Source organism: Capsicum annuum, chromosome 9 (assembly GCF_002878395.1).
Source record: "Capsicum annuum cultivar UCD-10X-F1 chromosome 9, UCD10Xv1.1, whole genome shotgun sequence".
Taxonomy (NCBI): domain Eukaryota; kingdom Viridiplantae; phylum Streptophyta; class Magnoliopsida; order Solanales; family Solanaceae; genus Capsicum; species Capsicum annuum.
This window is the reverse complement of record NC_061119.1, coordinates 86,628,775-86,646,653: the sequence shown is the minus strand read 5'-3', so window position 1 is coordinate 86,646,653 and position 17,879 is coordinate 86,628,775. Positions and strand designations below refer to the sequence as shown.

At 33.9% G+C, this 17,879-nt stretch overlaps 1 protein-coding gene and 1 long non-coding RNA gene across 4 annotated transcripts; one reads left to right on the top strand and one right to left on the bottom strand.

Moving 5' to 3' along the window:
• Positions 1-2,750: 2,750 nt before the first annotated feature.
• LOC107842709 lies at positions 2,751-5,169 on the bottom strand. 2 transcript variants are annotated; one of them, XR_001666028.2, is made up of 2 exons: positions 4,998-5,169; positions 2,751-3,097 (listed from the first exon to the last, which is right to left on the bottom strand). It is a non-coding gene; the product is annotated as an uncharacterized LOC107842709 (long non-coding RNA). The 2 variants fall into 2 exon arrangements; XR_007044900.1 differs by lacking the exon at positions 4,998-5,169 and adding an exon at positions 4,798-4,984.
• A 2,004-nt stretch (positions 5,170-7,173) lies between these two features.
• LOC107842710 (ribosome-recycling factor, chloroplastic) lies at positions 7,174-15,568 on the top strand. 2 transcript variants are annotated; one of them, XM_016686667.2, is made up of 11 exons: positions 7,174-7,424; positions 7,512-7,626; positions 8,414-8,483; positions 8,560-8,655; positions 9,198-9,295; positions 9,690-9,801; positions 12,633-12,674; positions 13,632-13,688; positions 13,765-13,815; positions 14,110-14,166; positions 15,063-15,568. In XM_016686667.2, the coding sequence occupies exons 1-11, from the start codon at positions 7,349-7,351 to the stop codon at positions 15,078-15,080; spliced, it is 792 nt and encodes a 263-aa protein (XP_016542153.1). In that variant the 5' UTR covers positions 7,174-7,348; the 3' UTR covers positions 15,081-15,568. The 2 variants fall into 2 exon arrangements, with proteins under 2 accessions (XP_016542153.1, XP_016542152.1); XM_016686666.2 differs by lacking the exon at positions 15,063-15,568 and adding an exon at positions 14,825-14,979 and having other exon boundaries at positions 7,245-7,424.
• The last annotated feature ends 2,311 nt before the right edge of the window (positions 15,569-17,879 follow it).

The following is a 17,879-nucleotide window of genomic DNA, read 5'->3' as shown; positions in this document are numbered from 1 at the left end:
TTGGATAATATTGTTGATGTCTTCATCATCTCTCTTTCTCTAGTAAGCTTCATCAGCAATTGAGGGATCATTACATTTATTTATTACTTTCTCTTATTTTATTTATCACTTCTTTTACCTTCAATTAAAGTATACTTTTAGCGAGTACCTTCGTTTAAAGTATCCTTTTAGAGCAAGAGATGTGTAATTTAGTGGGGAAGTTTTAGATTAGAGTTTTTTTCATGTAACGCCCCGGAAAACGTGTCCCGGAGCGTCACACGGTGCTTGAGGCTACGAGTAGCCCAGCTAACCCTTTGAGCCATTTTCATTCAGTTCAACACAAATCAATGGGGTTTCCATAAATAACCCTCAAATATCAACAGAGTAATCATCATCCAAGAATAAAATAATTTCAGAAGATAATAAAATACGACTTATTAGTCAACTCCCAACATCTATACTAGTCTGACAAGCCTCTTAGAGAATCAATAAAATCAGCGAGCCATTGAGACATGCCCCAACTGACTCATACTCAGTTATCAAATGTAAATAATTTTATGAAACCAACATCAGACACTACGTCCTCGGAACATGAGGACTCACCACAACAGAGGATGTAGAACAGCGTACCCGAAGAATCACTGTCGAACCTGGAACTGAGCACCTGAACCTACATTCCGAGAAAATACAACCCACATCCAAAGATATGGGTCAGTACCATGGAAAGGAACCGAGTATATGGGGGTGTATACAGTTGTATAAACATCATCATCATAAATATTTATAAGAAATATGCAGGATGTATGAAAGACTCACATAGCCCGAAGAAAATCATCATAATTATGAGAGGATGAAATAAGTACAATAACACATGTGAGTCATCATATAATTTGTCAATCACTTTCAGTTCATCAAGAATATCAATTCTCATAATGTAAATATCATTTAAATCTTTCGAAAGAATAACTTTCACAATTCCACTTTCAAATCACTTCACCATTCACCATAGACACAAGGAAACACACACACACTGGGAGATCCTATAACCGACATAAACTATGTGAGCTACATGGAGTCCAACGTACAACCCAAGTTGGGGAGAGCCGTCCTATCCTTGCCATCGGAGTAGGACTATCGATATCAAATCCACACAAACTAGTGATCACTATATAAATCAGCCTCAGGCTCACTCCTACGGGGGCACGTAGTTCTAGGAAAGTAAGGTCATTTTATACCTCCCACTCGGTGCTAAAGATTTCTCCCGGACTTAGCTCAGATCATTTTAAAGACAATCCACAACAAGATAATTTCAGCAATATATAAATATACATCGGGAGCCATCATGCTTCCCATCTATCAAAATCAACCACGTTGTGGATTTCTTTCACACTTGAGTTTAAAACAACTCCATTAAGACCAAAAGGTCAAATCACTCAAAATATCTCAAATATTCAACATCAACGTACTTATAACACACACTTTCTCAAAAAAATACAATTTTCAATGGGGATTCACGACCCAAATATCAAAATCATGATAAATATCGTTCAAGATTCATGCTTTATATCTCCATACATGTAAATTCATCTTTCAAAATCATAAACATCAAGATTTCATAATAATCATCATAAGATATGGGTTCATGCTTCAAATTCATAAAAATCAAATAAAAATCATGATTTTGTAAAGAAAATTACTTTTGGGCACAAGAACGAAAGAGAGTTCTTGTTGAAAAACCCCACATACCTTAAATGATGAACTTTAGATCGATACTCATTTTTGAGATGTTAATCGTGCCTTTGAATGATGGTTCTTGGAGTTCTTGAACTAGGAACTTGGAATCTTGAATAAATTTGAAGAATTAATGGTGAACTTTGGAGGTTCTTGAAGTTGGATGTAGGAGCTTAGGGTTTTCTTTTTGAGGGAATTTGATGAAATATAACATATAATGCTTCTAATAGGCTTTAATATAGGGTTTGGACGGATTTTGGGTGAGGGGGAATGACCAAAACACCCCTAAAAATCAAATAATTCTCGAATCTGTCCTTTGATGAACTGTTTTGATAGTCTGAAGTAGATCAACCATAATGTTTTACTCCGATATCCAAATTAGATGAAACTAATTTCATTAGAAAGAGGACTCTCATATCTTTCCGTTGATATATAGTATCTTACCCAGATCATTGTGTATGAGGAGTTATGATCGTTTGAAGTTGACCCAAAAATTCACTTTTGATAGGCTAAAGTAGATCGACCATAACTTTTTGTTCCGATAGACAAATTGGATGAAACCAATTTCATTGGAAAGAGGACTCACAGAGCTTTCCGTTGATATATAGTAGATCACCTAGATCATTATGTACAAGGAGTTATGATTGTTTAAACTTGGAGAAAAAATACACCAGGCCTCAGTACTTTTTCTTGCACGTTTTACTGTTCACTACTATTCACGGTCGATCGGAATGTTCATAACTCGTCGCTCGAGTGTCCGTTTTGGATGATCCATATATCGTTGGAAAGATTATTTGATAATCTACGCAATGGTGGGTCATAATCTAAGACATTCTGCACGAAAAATTTATAATTTATTCTAGAAGATAGAACCCAACACGTTTACGCACAAAATTTCAACGAAAATTTTTTTGGGGTATTACATTTCAAAATGAGTTCTTTGGTGGTGATGGATAATTAATATACAGCTGCACATATTGTCTGTCTCATGTGTGCTCGATGTTGCTAATTTTGAACTTCTTTCATGTTTGCATGTTAGATATACCAATTTGGGATATTGCTTTCTTTTTCAACTTTCGCTACTTTTATCAAAGTACAACAAACTAAACAATAGAGTAGAATGAATAAATTAACATCTAATCCAGTGAAAACAAAGTCTTCAAGAAACACACAAAAGCAGCACAATGCTTCATCTGGTGAATATCAACAAAACCGTAATAGCAAAATTTACCCTTTATACCTTATATTTTTTCCTAATTCCAATATTAGGCCCGCTTCTAGCCCCAAAATATATCGAACTCCTCTTGTCTTTCATTCTCTTCAGCGACTTGTATTATCTTTCTCTTTCCTCCATATACCTTTAAGGTATATACCTGGTGCTGAAAAACTGCATTTTTTAATAGCAAAGATTAATCAGTAGCAAATCCATGCCTCATGCCCCTAAATTTATCATTTAGTTGCACCGATTTAGGCACAAGATGTTACGACAGAAATGCTACAAAAGATATACTAATAGGGACGGATATCATGATTTACATGGCCCCTCATGAGAGTTGAATAAATCTTGTTGATGTAACAAATAAATGTCACACTAATGATACAAAGGAGAATTAAAGTAGAATATGTACTATTTTATATCATCTTTCAACACCAAGTCATTGTAGAATGCATCACATCTCAAAATTTCAGGAACTTTAAGAAAAATTAGAAAAATGACTTAAATCATCTAAGCTTGAGCAGGTAAACATGACTCTTTAACAAAATACAAAAGTAAATTAAAAGCTAGAATAAATTCTAATATCTTCTACAGTTATCAACTAAGAATGTTCACCAAAATCAAATTATACCCTCGAACAATTGATAATGAAAAAAAGATAATACCTCCTAGCTTTTCAACTCTGTCAATGATGACTCTAATAATCGGTGATACTATATGACCTTTTATGAAAAAGAACTCGAAATTAGAAGGCTTTTTATAATCAGGATTCATAAATTAAAAAGGACACTAATTAGTATTTTAATATAATTTTATATATATTTTGTTCTTTTTTCTTGAAGCATCCCATAAAGCCTACCCATGCGTAACACCACGGTAAGTTTTTAATATTAACAACATGCATATACAAGCTAAATGAACAACACATAGGTTGAGAAAAAAACCTTTCAAAGGTTCTTTGTTTGTGATCTTTAAGTTTTTCAAAAAATTCCCTAATATAATCAAATATTTGCATCGTCACCAGTTATGCTCACAGGTTTGTATTGCGTCAACAATCATGCGACTGTCTTTTATTGACCGAGGGTGATAAAAAGAAAAGCTACAAATTCCAGTTTAAAAGGTTGACAACTCTTGAATCTAGAGTTGCTTTTTGTTCCAACCAAATTAGTACTCAATTTTCAAGATGACAAACAAGCACATAATGACAATATAATCCAGCAAAAGCACAAACTTTGACATGATAGTACAGAGATATAAAAATCTTTTCTCTGTCTAATAAAGACAAAAGTGAAAGAAGGTGTAGGAACAACCTTATTCAAAAAGAACACTGAAAATTGAAGTAGCTAGTTTTATCTCATTTCTGATCCTTATAGGGCCACTAAACTAACCATTTCTGTTACTTTCGCTCCACTGTTGACGACCTTATTCATCCAAACCAACTATAATATTTAACTTAAAAATAATTAAAGAATCTTGTATAGTTAGTAGCATATGAAAACAAAAGTCAAAGTGACAAACAATTTGCACCCTAGTGCAAAAAAAATTGGCATAGATAGGATATCCTTCCGTGCGATTGTGAATAGAATATAACAAAGAAATTCATCAAATATAGGCTCCAAAAGCACAAACTTATAAACAAACATCAAGAAGCACATGACCCTCGTCTAAATATATCCCGCAATGGATATCAAAAGATTTAGACCAAAAAGATATAACTTATGGATGTGCATATTTGAATCTATAGATTTAATTATTAACATAGTCATATAAAAAGGGTATACTTGTTATTTACTGTCGGACGAATAGAGAAACCACCTAATAGAATCAAACAAATATATAACATTCTAATTTTACACATTCTTATATCAGACCTTAAAAGGGCAAAAGACGAAGCTAAAAATGCCAGGTTTGTTGATTTTATGAAGAAGATAGCTATTCAATTGGGTACTCTCTCCACAACATTCATGGAGCCAATGTTGCCGATATATAGGTCTCGGAACAGAAAGTAAAATAATTATTTATCATCTAACTAGGAGAAACAACAATAGGAGAAAAAAAGTATAATCCTTACTTGTATTAATCTAAGAGAGGAGGGATGCATTATTAGAAGAGACGCGTGTGTAGCAGTACCAACCATTTTCTCTTTTATTGTGAAAGAGCAACATTACATTCCATATGAGTTTCAATGGTATAGAGATATTTCAGGGCAAATTTATTTTCCATTACGTCTCATCTCCCCTTCCTCGGTAGCTATTGATACAAGTTGAACATAGATCCTAAATATGGGAAGAAGATGGTATAAAATACAAAAGCATAAAGTTCAACTACCTCTTTTTTCATTGCTTAAAATAGTAGAGCCAACTGTTGTAGCGGCTTACCATTGGTACTTGTCATTCATCCCGGAGAGAAACCCCCTTGCCTTAATCCCTTTTCTTCTTCAGCTTTAGTGCAGAGTTGAATCCAACAAACAAAACATAGAAATTATTGCATATTCTTATGCCAAAAGAATAGAGTGTCGATTGACATACCTCCATTCTTCCCATGCAAGTGAAGTCGATATATAGCATAAACAAATAAAATATATTTATTTTCTTCACTTCATGCTATAAACTTGTATATGTGACTTTGGCCAATACTTTGGTCCTAGTACTCTATCTATATCTCCAATTTCAATTGAACTTGGCAAAATTTTTGAGGCAGCATTCGATGAAAAAAGTAAAATCACTGATTTTACAGCTATACCTTAGAATTTTCAAAGTTTGCAATTGCCCATTTCTTGTCAAGTTTGTAATTACCAAACTCATATATTGGGCTCTTGCCTCTGGATGAGGCACCATGGATGAAACTCTTGCCAAAACTTCTCAACTCGAGAAAACTTATATTTTCGAACAATATTTACATATTCTCATATTTTCAAGATACTATAAATCAAATTGACAAAAAATTAAACTTATAAGTGTATTTCTATAAAAGAATGAAATGCACAAATTAAATATTAACGCAAGATGTTGATACCCACAACTTCTGTGATAGGATCCATTGTAATAAGCTTTAAGAAAAAAAAGTTAGAATGATAAGAATGTATAATTTCATAATTTCATAATAGAGGTAAATTTGTGAGATGCGAAAAATTATACCTGAATATGTAAATCTTGTTGGTAGGTGGGTAGATAAAAAAGGTTAGTTATGAACAATAGAAATTAGAATATATTCAATTAATAGGAGATAGTAAGGTAATAACGAATCGGCGAAAAACGAAGTAGTCTAATCTACATCTCAATCTAAGTAGACTAATGTATACGTTAAGCTAAATTAAACTAAGTAATTTAAGTTAGCATAGCAAGTGATATATTTTGTTTAAATTAACAATGTAAAAAGGAGAGATAATATAACGACAAAAACCTGACAATAAAATTATTGAAACTGTGTTGAGACAAAGAACGATGAATAATGACAAACCAAATATGAACAATGAAAAACCGTAACAGTTTATAACGATAAACAATGGAAAAAGTTCAAGCGTTTATATAAAAGGACATAATGTACAAACCAAACAGGAGATCAAATAGGCAAAACAAATCAAATAGGACACAAATTGAGAAAGACCAAATAGAACACAAATTTGAATGGAGCCTAAATTTGAAAAAGACCAAATAGAACACAAATTTGAATGAAAAAAATTTGATGTCTTTTTGGTGAAATCAAGTAGGGAGAAAAAGCGGGTGAACATAAATTTGAAAAAGATCAAATAGAACACAAATTCGAATGAAAAAAATCAGGTGTTTTTTGGTGAAATCAAGTAGAGAAAAAAAGTGGGTATTTAATTTTTGAAAGAAATCAAGTAGGACAAAAAAAATAACGGATGTTTATTTTGGTGAAATAATTCAAGTAGGACACAAATTTGAAAAGAATTTAATTGAAGAAAAATTTTAGTATATTTATTTTGAATAATTTAATTGTAGAAAAGGGTAAAAGTTCATTTTGTCTGAAGCGGACTCTTTTAATAAAGGGTAAAAAGTTCAAATGACTTTTTAAGACGTTTACACTTTTAATATATTATAGATATAGATCATAGATATAGATATATGTTATATCTATATTATTATATTTAAGTGTGAATAATCTTGAAAAGTGATTCAAATTTTTATATTTTATTAAAAATTTTCATTTAATGAAAAATTACACACATGTAGTTAAACTAGTAATCTAATAAGTATGTATAGAATAATTTATGTATAGAATAATTTTCCTTTCATTGATTTTTCTAACCCGAGGCCCCAACCAAAAACTTAGGAAAAAATAAAAAAATCAAGAAGAGAAGAATAAGAAACTATAGTAAATGGAAAGTTCTTATCCAAAAGGTCAGGTTAAGTCAAAATAAAAAAGGAAAAGACGATAGCTTGAACTGTGTGCCCTTGAACAATGACGATAGCTTTGTCGCCTGCAACTCCAGCATACCAACGGCAACTCACCCACAAGCCTTTCTTTTGCTTTCTAGGTTTCTCTATCTCTTTCTTTTTCTTCTTCTTCCTATGTGGTAATTGGTTGTCTCTTGTTCTGTGGCATTTCATCAAACATCTTGCAGGTAAGTTTCGTACTTCTGGTAATGTGGTATCTTTGTCTGCCTCTGCGAATTACGTGAGCTTACGGGTTGGAGCTAGTAGATTGCAGCCTCCTGTTAAACACGCTTGGGGAAAGAGGCAAGCCCAATTCTATACTCTTGTTGCTGATGCTCATTCTTTTTGTATGTCAGTAGAAAATGTCAAGTACCCACTAAGAGCTCATTTGGTATTAGGGATGAGTATAATTATCGCGAGATAAGATTTGGGATTTACTTTATTCCATGTTTGGTGTAAAGTATTAACTAATCCTGAGATTGTTTTATTCCACCATTTGTCTTAAAATGGTGGGATTACTATCGCATATGGAAGGTCTGACAATATAGTCCCATGAGATATTCCTACTTATTCCATGTTCTATACCAAACGACCCCTAAACACTCTTAATTTGTATTATTAGTGTAGGAATTAAATGTCTAGATTGACTCAAATGGATATTGAATAGTTTTATAGTCTATCCCAAATAGTTTTTTTTTTTCTAAATTGGGAGCGGGGAAAGGGAAAAATGGTGAGGAGGATTACAAGGTGGGGATTCGAACCTTCACCAATAGGATGAAAGTTCAGGTAGCCAGTGGTTAAAGTTTATCTTTTATTGATATGTAGTAAATGCTGAATCTCCTTTAGCTTATTCGTATGTTTATTTCTTTATATTGTGATTCCCCTAGTGAAAATTCTAGCTACACCACTGCAGGTAGCCAACCAAGTGAGCTGCTAAGATTTTCCAAATAGTTTGGTATTTAGGTGTAGCAGTAGTAGATGTTGCTTGTCTTGGTGGTACATGCATTGATTTTCATTTGTTGATCTCCATATGCATAACGTGGGTTGATTTTTTAAATTTTTTTATTGTAACTTGGGGTTAATTTTTCAGAAGAGGAATTGTGAGGTGTGCAACCATTGAAGAAATAGAAGCTGAAAAATCTTTGATTGAGAAAGATGTGGTAAGTATAGTGATTTTTATTTTCATTATCAAAAGCTATGGCAACTCTTGTTTACAGAGCTTTTATTTCACTTTAGAAAGAAAGGATGGAAAAGACAGTTGAAACTGTAAGGTCAAATTTCAACTCAATAAGGACGGGAAGAGCTAGCCCAGCAATGCTGGATAAAATTGAGGTAAGACATTCTGTAGAATCCCCCTATCCCACTTTCATATGTCATTGTGCTTCTTTACTCATGCTTAACATGACAAATTTTTGATAACCATCATATCTGATACAGTAGAACATACTTGGTTGTTTGCAAAACCATTAAAACCCTATCAACAAATTTATAATTTATTAGTGAGTTGAGAGTCTTGTTACTCGTAGGTACCACGTTAACATGTTTCCTCTCTAATTCTCTTCAGATCTGTCCAAAGTAAAAGTTCATCTTTTTCCTCTTGTCAATTGTACCAAGTCCCTGATGCGCTGGTGCATTATCTCTTCGGAGTTTTTATGTGTTTTTCCCTGAAATCATATGCGTCTTTCTCATTACTTTCACTGTAAGCCCCTAGCATTTCCTTAGTATTTCTCATGCATTATTCATAGTAGTTATCCGGGTGTAGAGATGTAGTGTCTGAGATATGGTGGTAAAATATAATGTCTTTGTTTCATTTATATATATTCAAGATATCTAAGTCAAGCTTTTCTTTTTTCATATTGTATTGCTCATACAAGGTGGATTATTATGGCACTCCAGTCAGCCTGAAAAGCATAGCGCAAATTAGCACTCCGGATGCAAGTTCTATCTTGGTGCAGCCCTATGACAAATCCAGGTTGAACTTCTAAAGCATTTTAAAAAAGAAAGAAAAAGAAAAGAAAATCAAGTTGGGATGATACTGTTGATGTCTGATAATTACCTCACTCTTTCTTGATATCAATACTACTTGTAAATTCTTAAATGCATTTGAAATAGGGTGGGCTAAAGGATGAGTTCTGGATTTAGATGCATCGGAACAATAGGACGTTTACTCATCAGACTCGTTGGCCCTTGTATACTGCTTTACTTGTATAATTTGCATGATAACAAATCACAGAATTTGTTTTCAATTTTAGGCCTTAGCCTGTTACAATTATCCTCGTGAGATATCTCTTAGAACCATTTTGTAGCGACCTTGCATATGTTTGCACTGCACCGCACTAAGCATTAGTTTTTGACTTAATTTTCAGTTTAAAGTCTATAGAGAAGGCTATTGTTAACTCTGATGTTGGTATGACGCCAAATAATGATGGAGAAGTAATAAGATTGGCTGTCCCCCAGTTGACATCAGACAGGAGGAAGGTATTAAGTGTTCCAGTGCTCAGTCAACTTTGTTTCTTCTAAATGCCAGCTTTAAGCTTTAATGTTATTCTTTATTTATTCTTTATTTCATTTTTGATAAGCCAGTATGAATGTTTGTCCATCTCACTGTGGTCATTTAGCCACTCATGATATGCGTTGGATTGATAATATCTCTGATTTATTTACATGGCTTTCGGAAAAGCCCTGCTTTCTCATCTTCTTTGTCCTGTATCTTGGAAAATATTTGGCTATTGTTCCTGAAAGTTCAGATCACCGATGTTCTCATTGCTGTTGTCTAGAACTACAGGCAAGATACTTGCTTTTCAGTTACATCTTCTTTGTGTTAATATCTTGCATCTTTGTCATTAATATTCAGTAAGTTTGTTTTCCTCTTTTAAAGAATTAGAACTGATACGATATCATGAAAATTTTAGGTGGTGAGGTAGGAGTTTAACCTTCCCAAAGTTTTACTATATTGTCCCTACATGGTACACTATGTAGGTTGTGAAGGATATTGAGCTAAATGCTATCTTTTTTGCTCCTTAACTTTCTGCACTAGATCACCCCCTTTATAGAGGAACACAAGGTTAATATAAACAGCTTTTTCCTTAGCGTAGCTTCCCTGTCACCATGAGTTCTAGCTTTTATACCAATGTACTCTTCTGAAGTAACCTTCTTCATGCTAGAATTTTAGATATTTTATGGGGTTATATCTTATGAGCTTCTAATTACGTTAATGTATTGATTGGCTGATGCATAGGAAACAAATTGTATGATACCATTTACAATCTCTTTAACAAATTCACAATTTTATCATGTTACTCTATGGGAGTTTATGGGGAAAACCTGGCTTTGACGCTCGCTCCAACAACATACCCAGTGTAATCCCATAGGGGTCTGGGGAGGGTAGAGAATACACAGTCGTTACCCCTACCTTGTGGATATCGAGAGGCTTTTCCCGAAAGACTCTCTGTGCTCAAGTAACGCATGTTGAAGCAGTTTGAAAGAGAAAATACAGAAGTAAAGAGGGATACCTAAACTATTGGATAAAAATAGAAAATAATAAGTCACACCTCTTTTCATGTGTTTTATAGTAACCAATAATCTTAAGTTCAGATATTACTGGCATACGTAAGCCCATTTAATTTGAAGGACAATTTACTTTTATGTTTGAATTGATACTGGAATCAGATTTTTTTCTTTTTGGGGGTGGGTGGGTGGGTGCGGGGGGGATGAGGTAAAGGTTTATTGACCAAGTTAATAGAGTTACTAAAACCAAAAGTTACAAAAGACTGCTGGGAATATCCATACAGTCAAACATCTCCCTAGCAACTGCAGAAAGTTTATATATTGATCTATATTATCAGTGAAACTACTTCCACACCAACAAAACAAATTATGTAAACACTTTTTTTAACTTCTAGAATTATGGTCCTTTTGCCCATCAAAACAAGCGTTATTTCTTTCAAGTCAAATAGTCCAGAATATGCACAAAAGTATAGTTCTCCAGATTTGCTCCAATGCTTTATGCGTTCTCTGGTGCTGCCAACTCCCCAGTAACTCCTTTACACTTTTAAGGCATGACCCAAGAGATCCCACAAATACTGAAAATGAATCCCCAACATTGTCTAGCTATTCATCAATGCATAAGAAGTCGATTCACAATCTCCAACTCTTCTTCACATAAGTAACATCTGTTACTTAATGCAAAACCCAAAACCCTTTTTCTGAAGATCCTGAGTAATGCAAGCTCCCCATGGTGCAATCCAACCAAAACAAGCTACCTTTGCAGATCCCTTTCCATGGCCAACTAGTATCGCAGTTTCTGTTTGCTTCATTTGAAGACTGTAACACTTTTTTTTTTTTTTGAAACTGGTAACTTAGAGTTTAACACTTTTACTGAAAAGATTCCATCTTTACTAGCTATCCTTACTAGTGAATCCCCTTACTCTGATCAATGTGGGTATAATCAAGTTGAAGGAGTTCTTGACAATATTCCTCAATTTCCTAATCATTCAAGTTCCTTCCTAATTCATCTGCCATCCAGTGTTCCATCGTTGTTATTGCAACAACTGAAAAAAAGGAGGAAATTTTTGCTTCAAGCATTCATGACCGGTTCATAAGTCAGTCGAAAATCTAATTTTTGCTCCATTCCCCACCTCTAATTTGGTGAATTATTGAAGCTCGGCGCATAATTTACAGATCCCTTTCCAGTTCCCACCCCCACCCCCACTAGTTTACATATCTCTCATTTAAAGTTGATGCTGTCATTTCTCATGACTATACGTTATCGGTTTTCAAAAGTGAAGTTCTTGTGGTGTATCTTCTCACTTCATCTAGTCTTAATGACTTCTCTAAATTGCTTAAGAGTAAATTAGGGGCACTGCCTATACAATGCAGTTCATCCTACATGACTGGACATCTAGGTTTAGTAACTAGGTTGGAGTGACCTTGTCTTAATTAGATGACTGACAAGCTCGAATTGTTTCATATCTCAACTAGACGTGACCTTTTCTGATTCAAGCTATGTGACAGCAGAGGGTACAAAACCCTTTGCTGCCAAATTGACAGGCATCCATTCTGTTATTTAATTAAGAACATTTGTCCTTTTTTATGATGAAGTATTTCAAAAGTTATGTCTTACAATTGAATGTTTTTATGAAAAATATACTTGCAGCTTTTGATGAATTCCAACTTAAGTCTACTTAATAGTTATTTCCCAAAGTTTATGAGTTGGTAAATATGCTAATAATTCAGTATATTCAATTTCTGACATTGAGAATATTTGAGTTTTCACTTTTATTGCTCTTCTTTATCTTCGTTTTATCCAGGAGTTATCCAAAATTGTTTCTAAACAGGCAGAGGAAGGAAAGGTAAGTATTATCTGTTGTATAAGCTTGTTATAACTCCTTTTCTATGTCATTTCTTCTTTCCAAACGAAAACAAAACATTTATTCTTTATCTAGTGGGATCTACTATTAGAAATAGCTCCTATTTGTCCTTTGGAGCACCTGAGGTTTCAGATTTACTATTGCTCATGACCGGTATATTTATACCTTTACTCGGTGCTTGTAGAGGTACCCTTTCCATAGTCCTTATTGTATTAAGCACTAGAACTTGGTGTTATGAACAATGGGGTAGTTTAATCATCCAACAAAGAGATTTTTTTATATTTTGTTATTAATTTTCCATTTCTTTTTGTTGAATTATGCATCTTTTTCATGTCTAGTTTGCTTTGTATAAAGTGGTTAATTTCTGACATGATTGACTGAATTATCATTGCAGTCAGTATATGATGTTGAGCTAACTTTTCATATGGACCCCCCCCCAACCCACCAATTTGTGACACAATTATCTGTTGAAATTCAGAAAAATTCTGTCCATAATATTCCAAAACAACTTAACTACTGTTTCAATTTTAAGAATGTTTTGATTATACTGCTGTTATTGTCTCCCCAGGGTGTTGGTTTAATGGTAAGAGCACAAATTTGCGTGTGTGGATTAAGCGCACGTCATGAGTTCGAACCATGCTATAAACCAAAAGCCTGGTAACTAAGTGGAGAATGGTATGGGGGCAGACCCAGTAACGACTAAGTTTAGTACCGTTTGCCATTTGCCTTCGGGCATTTCTTGGTTATAAAAAAAAACGGCTATTCTAAATGGAAAAAACTTTTGTCTTCTGAAATCTATTCAAAGGCAGATAGCTTGTCCTCTTACTTTGAATCTTTCTGTTGGTTAGGGATGAAGTAGTTGATCGTGCTTATATTGCCCATCGATCATGTCCATTGGACTATTAGTATTACTATCTCTTTCTTATAAAACTTTTGCAGGTAGCTATAAGGAATATAAGAAGAGATGCCTTAAAAGCTTATGAAAAGCTTGAGAAGGTTTGAGCTCTAGGCAATTTTTGGTCTATATCTGTAGGATGCTAGATATTGAGGAATCTTTAACTTTTTTTTTCAGGAGAAAAAGCTTTCTGAAGACAATGTGAAGGACCTATCTAGTGATTTACAGGTACCTAACAAAGTTTGTTGTTCATGGCATAAGAGTTCAAAAAGAGAAAGTGATTATCCATATTTGTTTAAACAATGGTCTTATAAATTGTAAACTTTAACTGTAAATTACTTCATTTGGATTCCACTAGATGATAAGAAATAAAATTATTTTCAGATTTTCTCTTAATACCAACTTGTTCTCTAATTTCTGAAACCTGCTGTAGAAAATAGCTCAAATTATACTTCTTAATAATCATCATTATAGTGCAATCTGAAGTCCTCTACTTGTGGCATTCTTCCTTTATCTACACAGAAAGTGACAGATGAATACATGAAGAAGATTGATACTGTCTTCAAGCAGAAGGAGAAGGTATATTAGTTAAGAATATTCATATTGTTTGATATAAAATGTCATGTGCATGCACAAAAATATGGATAGAATCTAAATTCCCTGGGATCTGTTTTCTAATAAGTTATGAACAGGCAGAAAAATGAGTAGCAACAGTTAGTTCTGATTGGGCACTAAAGAAATATTTCCTTCCCCTTTCCTACACGAGTAACCACACCATGTTCCTCTGCACCTTTGTGTGTCGCTAGGCCTTTTTGATACCGTGTAGGTTTCCTTATGCGGGAGCCTTGGAGTAACTGGTAAAGTTGTTGTCTTGTGACCAGAAGGTCACAGGTTTCAAGCCTTGGAAAAAGCCTCTGGCAGAAATGCAAGGTAAGGTTCCGTACAATACACCGTTGTGGTGGCGCCCTTCCCTGGACCCTGCAAATAGCGGGAGCTTTAGTGAACCAGGCTACCCTTTTTTGTAGGTTTCCTTATGCGCATTGACCAGCCTCTGAATAACAGGAATGGGAGTCTAGCATCACCTCGTGGCTGTCAAAGGCAATCTGTTAATGCAAACTGGATCATATATTTCATGCATGCACACCCCAAACTAGAGTTTTTACTTCTTTTTTTCCCCCTTCAAACTTTCTAGTCTTGTGTTTTCTAGCAATCTTCTATTTGCTGACCAAATAAACAGGAACGTTTGTCATCCTCTGAAAAAAGGCTTCTATTGGAAATGGAGTATTATAATGCAGCTGCAGCTGCTTTCCCTTGTCCCATGTTAATCTTATCCATTTGATAGTCGGATGATAGTTCACTTTCTTTTCCAATTTTTCCCACTCCCTTTGCAACGTTTGGTCACCACCTAGTTTTCCATGCTTCACCTTTTGAGGTTAGTAAAATTTTACTGAAACATGTTTACGTTTGACTCTCAGGAACTGCTGAAAGTTTGACAACAGTTCTGTTCAATGTGTATATGGAGTTTGTGCAGTAATGATGCATTGAAGGTTTACTTGGAACAATAGGCTTGTCACATGCCTTTGTAAAAGACTACCTTGAATTCTTCATTGTAGAAATCACGTAAAGATCACTCAGGAACTGGAATGGTCCTTGTTAATTTTGTTAGGACTTGTGTTTTTACTGGAAAAAACCTCCAAAAGAAGTTAATCTGCTTGTTGCGACATGATTTGAGCTGCTGGAATTTGTAACTACTGGATCCAGAATTAAAGTACTTGCTGATGGTAGAATATCTACTCTCAATTTCGCCGCTGTTATCTCTTTATTTTTTCATGTAAATCTGGGCTCTTTATTTCCTCTTTGTATATATTTGTTTAGCTTGAGTTGTTGACATCTTGTTGTATTTTGGTGTTAAAAGCTGCCTTCATGTTGTGCCTAAACAAGTCTTGTTGATGCGAATCTTAGCCCCTCCCCATTTAAGACCTTTGGTTGTCCGTCTGTTTATATATCGCTCATTCGTTTAATGCATTGTTGTATATAAATGGTTGTGTAAATAATTATAGTATCACTTGGATGTAGTTTGATCCTATTCCAAATGTTTATTTATTTCAGCAAGAACTTGAGGTAAGCCTTATAGTTGAGAATGAGGCCCATCTATGCGTTCTAGTCATTTGGAGAAATGCAGTGCTCTAGTTTTTCCTTACAAGTCTGAATTCAACTTTCCACATAGTTTCAGAGCGGTTGCAGGATAATAATCTTTTTTAACACGGAAAAGCAAAACTAATCCTGAATTATTTAGGAAAAATTATACAAACTAACATCCTTTAAGACTATAATTACAATAAATAGCAACACTTTTTCAAAATTGCAACTTATAGCAAAAGTAGCAATATTTTACCCACTTGATAGTAATAGAAGAATATGTATTTTTCAGATGTGCATATGTATTTATGAGTAATACATATATATTTGTATATGTATTTATATAGCAACATTTTACTTAAATATAAATACAATTTGCTATTTTTTGTAATTATGAAACTGTTGCTATAAAAGTTATAATTAAAGTTACAGAGTTGCTATTTCTGAAATTTTTCCTATTATTTAATACGAAAAAAAGTGAACTACTTCTAAACAATTTAAAATGAAGCAAAAATATCCTTTTTTGTTTTGCTAAAAAATACTCCGTTTATTTTTGATTCAAAAGTACCTCCTCACCTTAATGGATTGCCACCAAGCACACCATATGAAAAAAATTGTCACATGGTCAATTCACGTCAGCATTCCATTTACAAAAAAGGGCTAAACTACCCCTAAACTATTCGAAATGGAGCAAAAATAGCCTCCATTTGTTTTTTGGCTAAAAATACCCATTAGTTTGTTTTTTTGGCTCATAGATACTCTTCACTTTAATGGAGTGTCACCATGTACACCACACGAAGAAAAATTGTCACATGGCCAGTCCACGTCAACATACCATTTAATACCCAATCGAACCACTTAACCATCCAACTTAACAACCCATTTAATACCCATACTCGACCTATCATCAAAAAATTCAATCCGTCTTTATAAGTACAGGGTAAAGATAGATCCACCTTTCTTTTCACTTGAACTTTTCCGAAAAAGTCTATGCAAACTAGGAATTCTTAGAGGAAAAAAAAGCCCTTAATATATGGGTTGAAACTCAACCCGTCTTTATCATGTCAAAGAATATGAGAGAGTTCGACCCATGAACTTAGGACTATCTTTTTCCTCAAAATTTCTAGTATGGATCGATTTTTTTGGGAGAGTTTAATTGAAGTCGTGTTGAATTTTTTGAAGACAAATCGGGTACAGGTATTTAATGGTATGTTAAGTGGATCGGTGGGGTATTAAATGAGATGCTGATGTGGCCTGGACATGTGAATTTTTTTTCCACATTGTGTGTTAGTTGACACTCCTTTAAAGTAGGAGTATTTGTGAGTCAAAAAAAAATAAATATAAGGATATTTTTGACCCAAAAAAATAAATAAAGGGGTATTTTTGCTCCATTTTGAATAGTTTAGAATTAGTTTTGATCCTTTTTCGTAAATGAATGCTGACGTGCACTGGACATATGACAATTTTTTTCACGTTATGTGCTTGGTGGTACTCTGGTAAAGTGAGGGGTATTTTGAGCCAAAAATTAAATAGAGGAATATTTTTGATCTAAAAAATAAATGGAAGGATATTTTTTAGCCAAAAAATAAAAAGAGAATATTTTTGCGCCGCTGCAAACAGTTTAGAAGTAGTTTTCAACCTTTTCCATTTTTAACATCAAGTTTTGGAAATTATAAAGACTAACAATAATTACTAGTGTAAATCCTTACACAACCGATGAGGAACAAGGTAGTATATCTTATATGGTCTCACACGGCTAATTCATTTTACGACACACGTTGATTTTATTTTATTTTTAAATAACAAAATAAAATAAATTTGTATTTTTTTAAAGTAAATAGAGAGTGGAGACGGATAATTTAAGCTCAACAGGCTAATGAGTGCATTGCAGCAAAGCTCAACAGACTAACGAATGAAATGGAGCAATGTCAGCGACTGAATGGCCTGAATGGAGATAACAAGAGAGGCTTCATGTGCTGAATTGAGAGAAATAGTAACTTAAGATAACAGAAAATAAAGAGAAAAAGGTTCTTCAAATTAATGGCGTGGGATTTGTGATTATCAATTGAAAGGTTATAGTAGATGTCATCATGGCATGATGTCGGATCTTAGCATACGAAGTGCGGCAAACTTCAGTAGTTTTTAAAAAAATG

Bases quoted from the DNA above. Each gene is read 5' to 3' on its own strand.
- LOC107842710 (XM_016686666.2), top strand. From the start codon at position 7,349: ATGACGATAGCTTTGTCGCCTGCAACTCCAGCATACCAACGGCAACTC. The intron at 7,627-8,413 runs GCAAGCCCAATT...TTAATTTTTCAG, and splicing joins AAACACGCTTGGGGAAAGAG to AAGAGGAATTGTGAGGTGTG. The intron at 13,689-13,764 runs GTTTGAGCTCTA...TTTTTTTTTCAG, and splicing joins CTTATGAAAAGCTTGAGAAG to GAGAAAAAGCTTTCTGAAGA.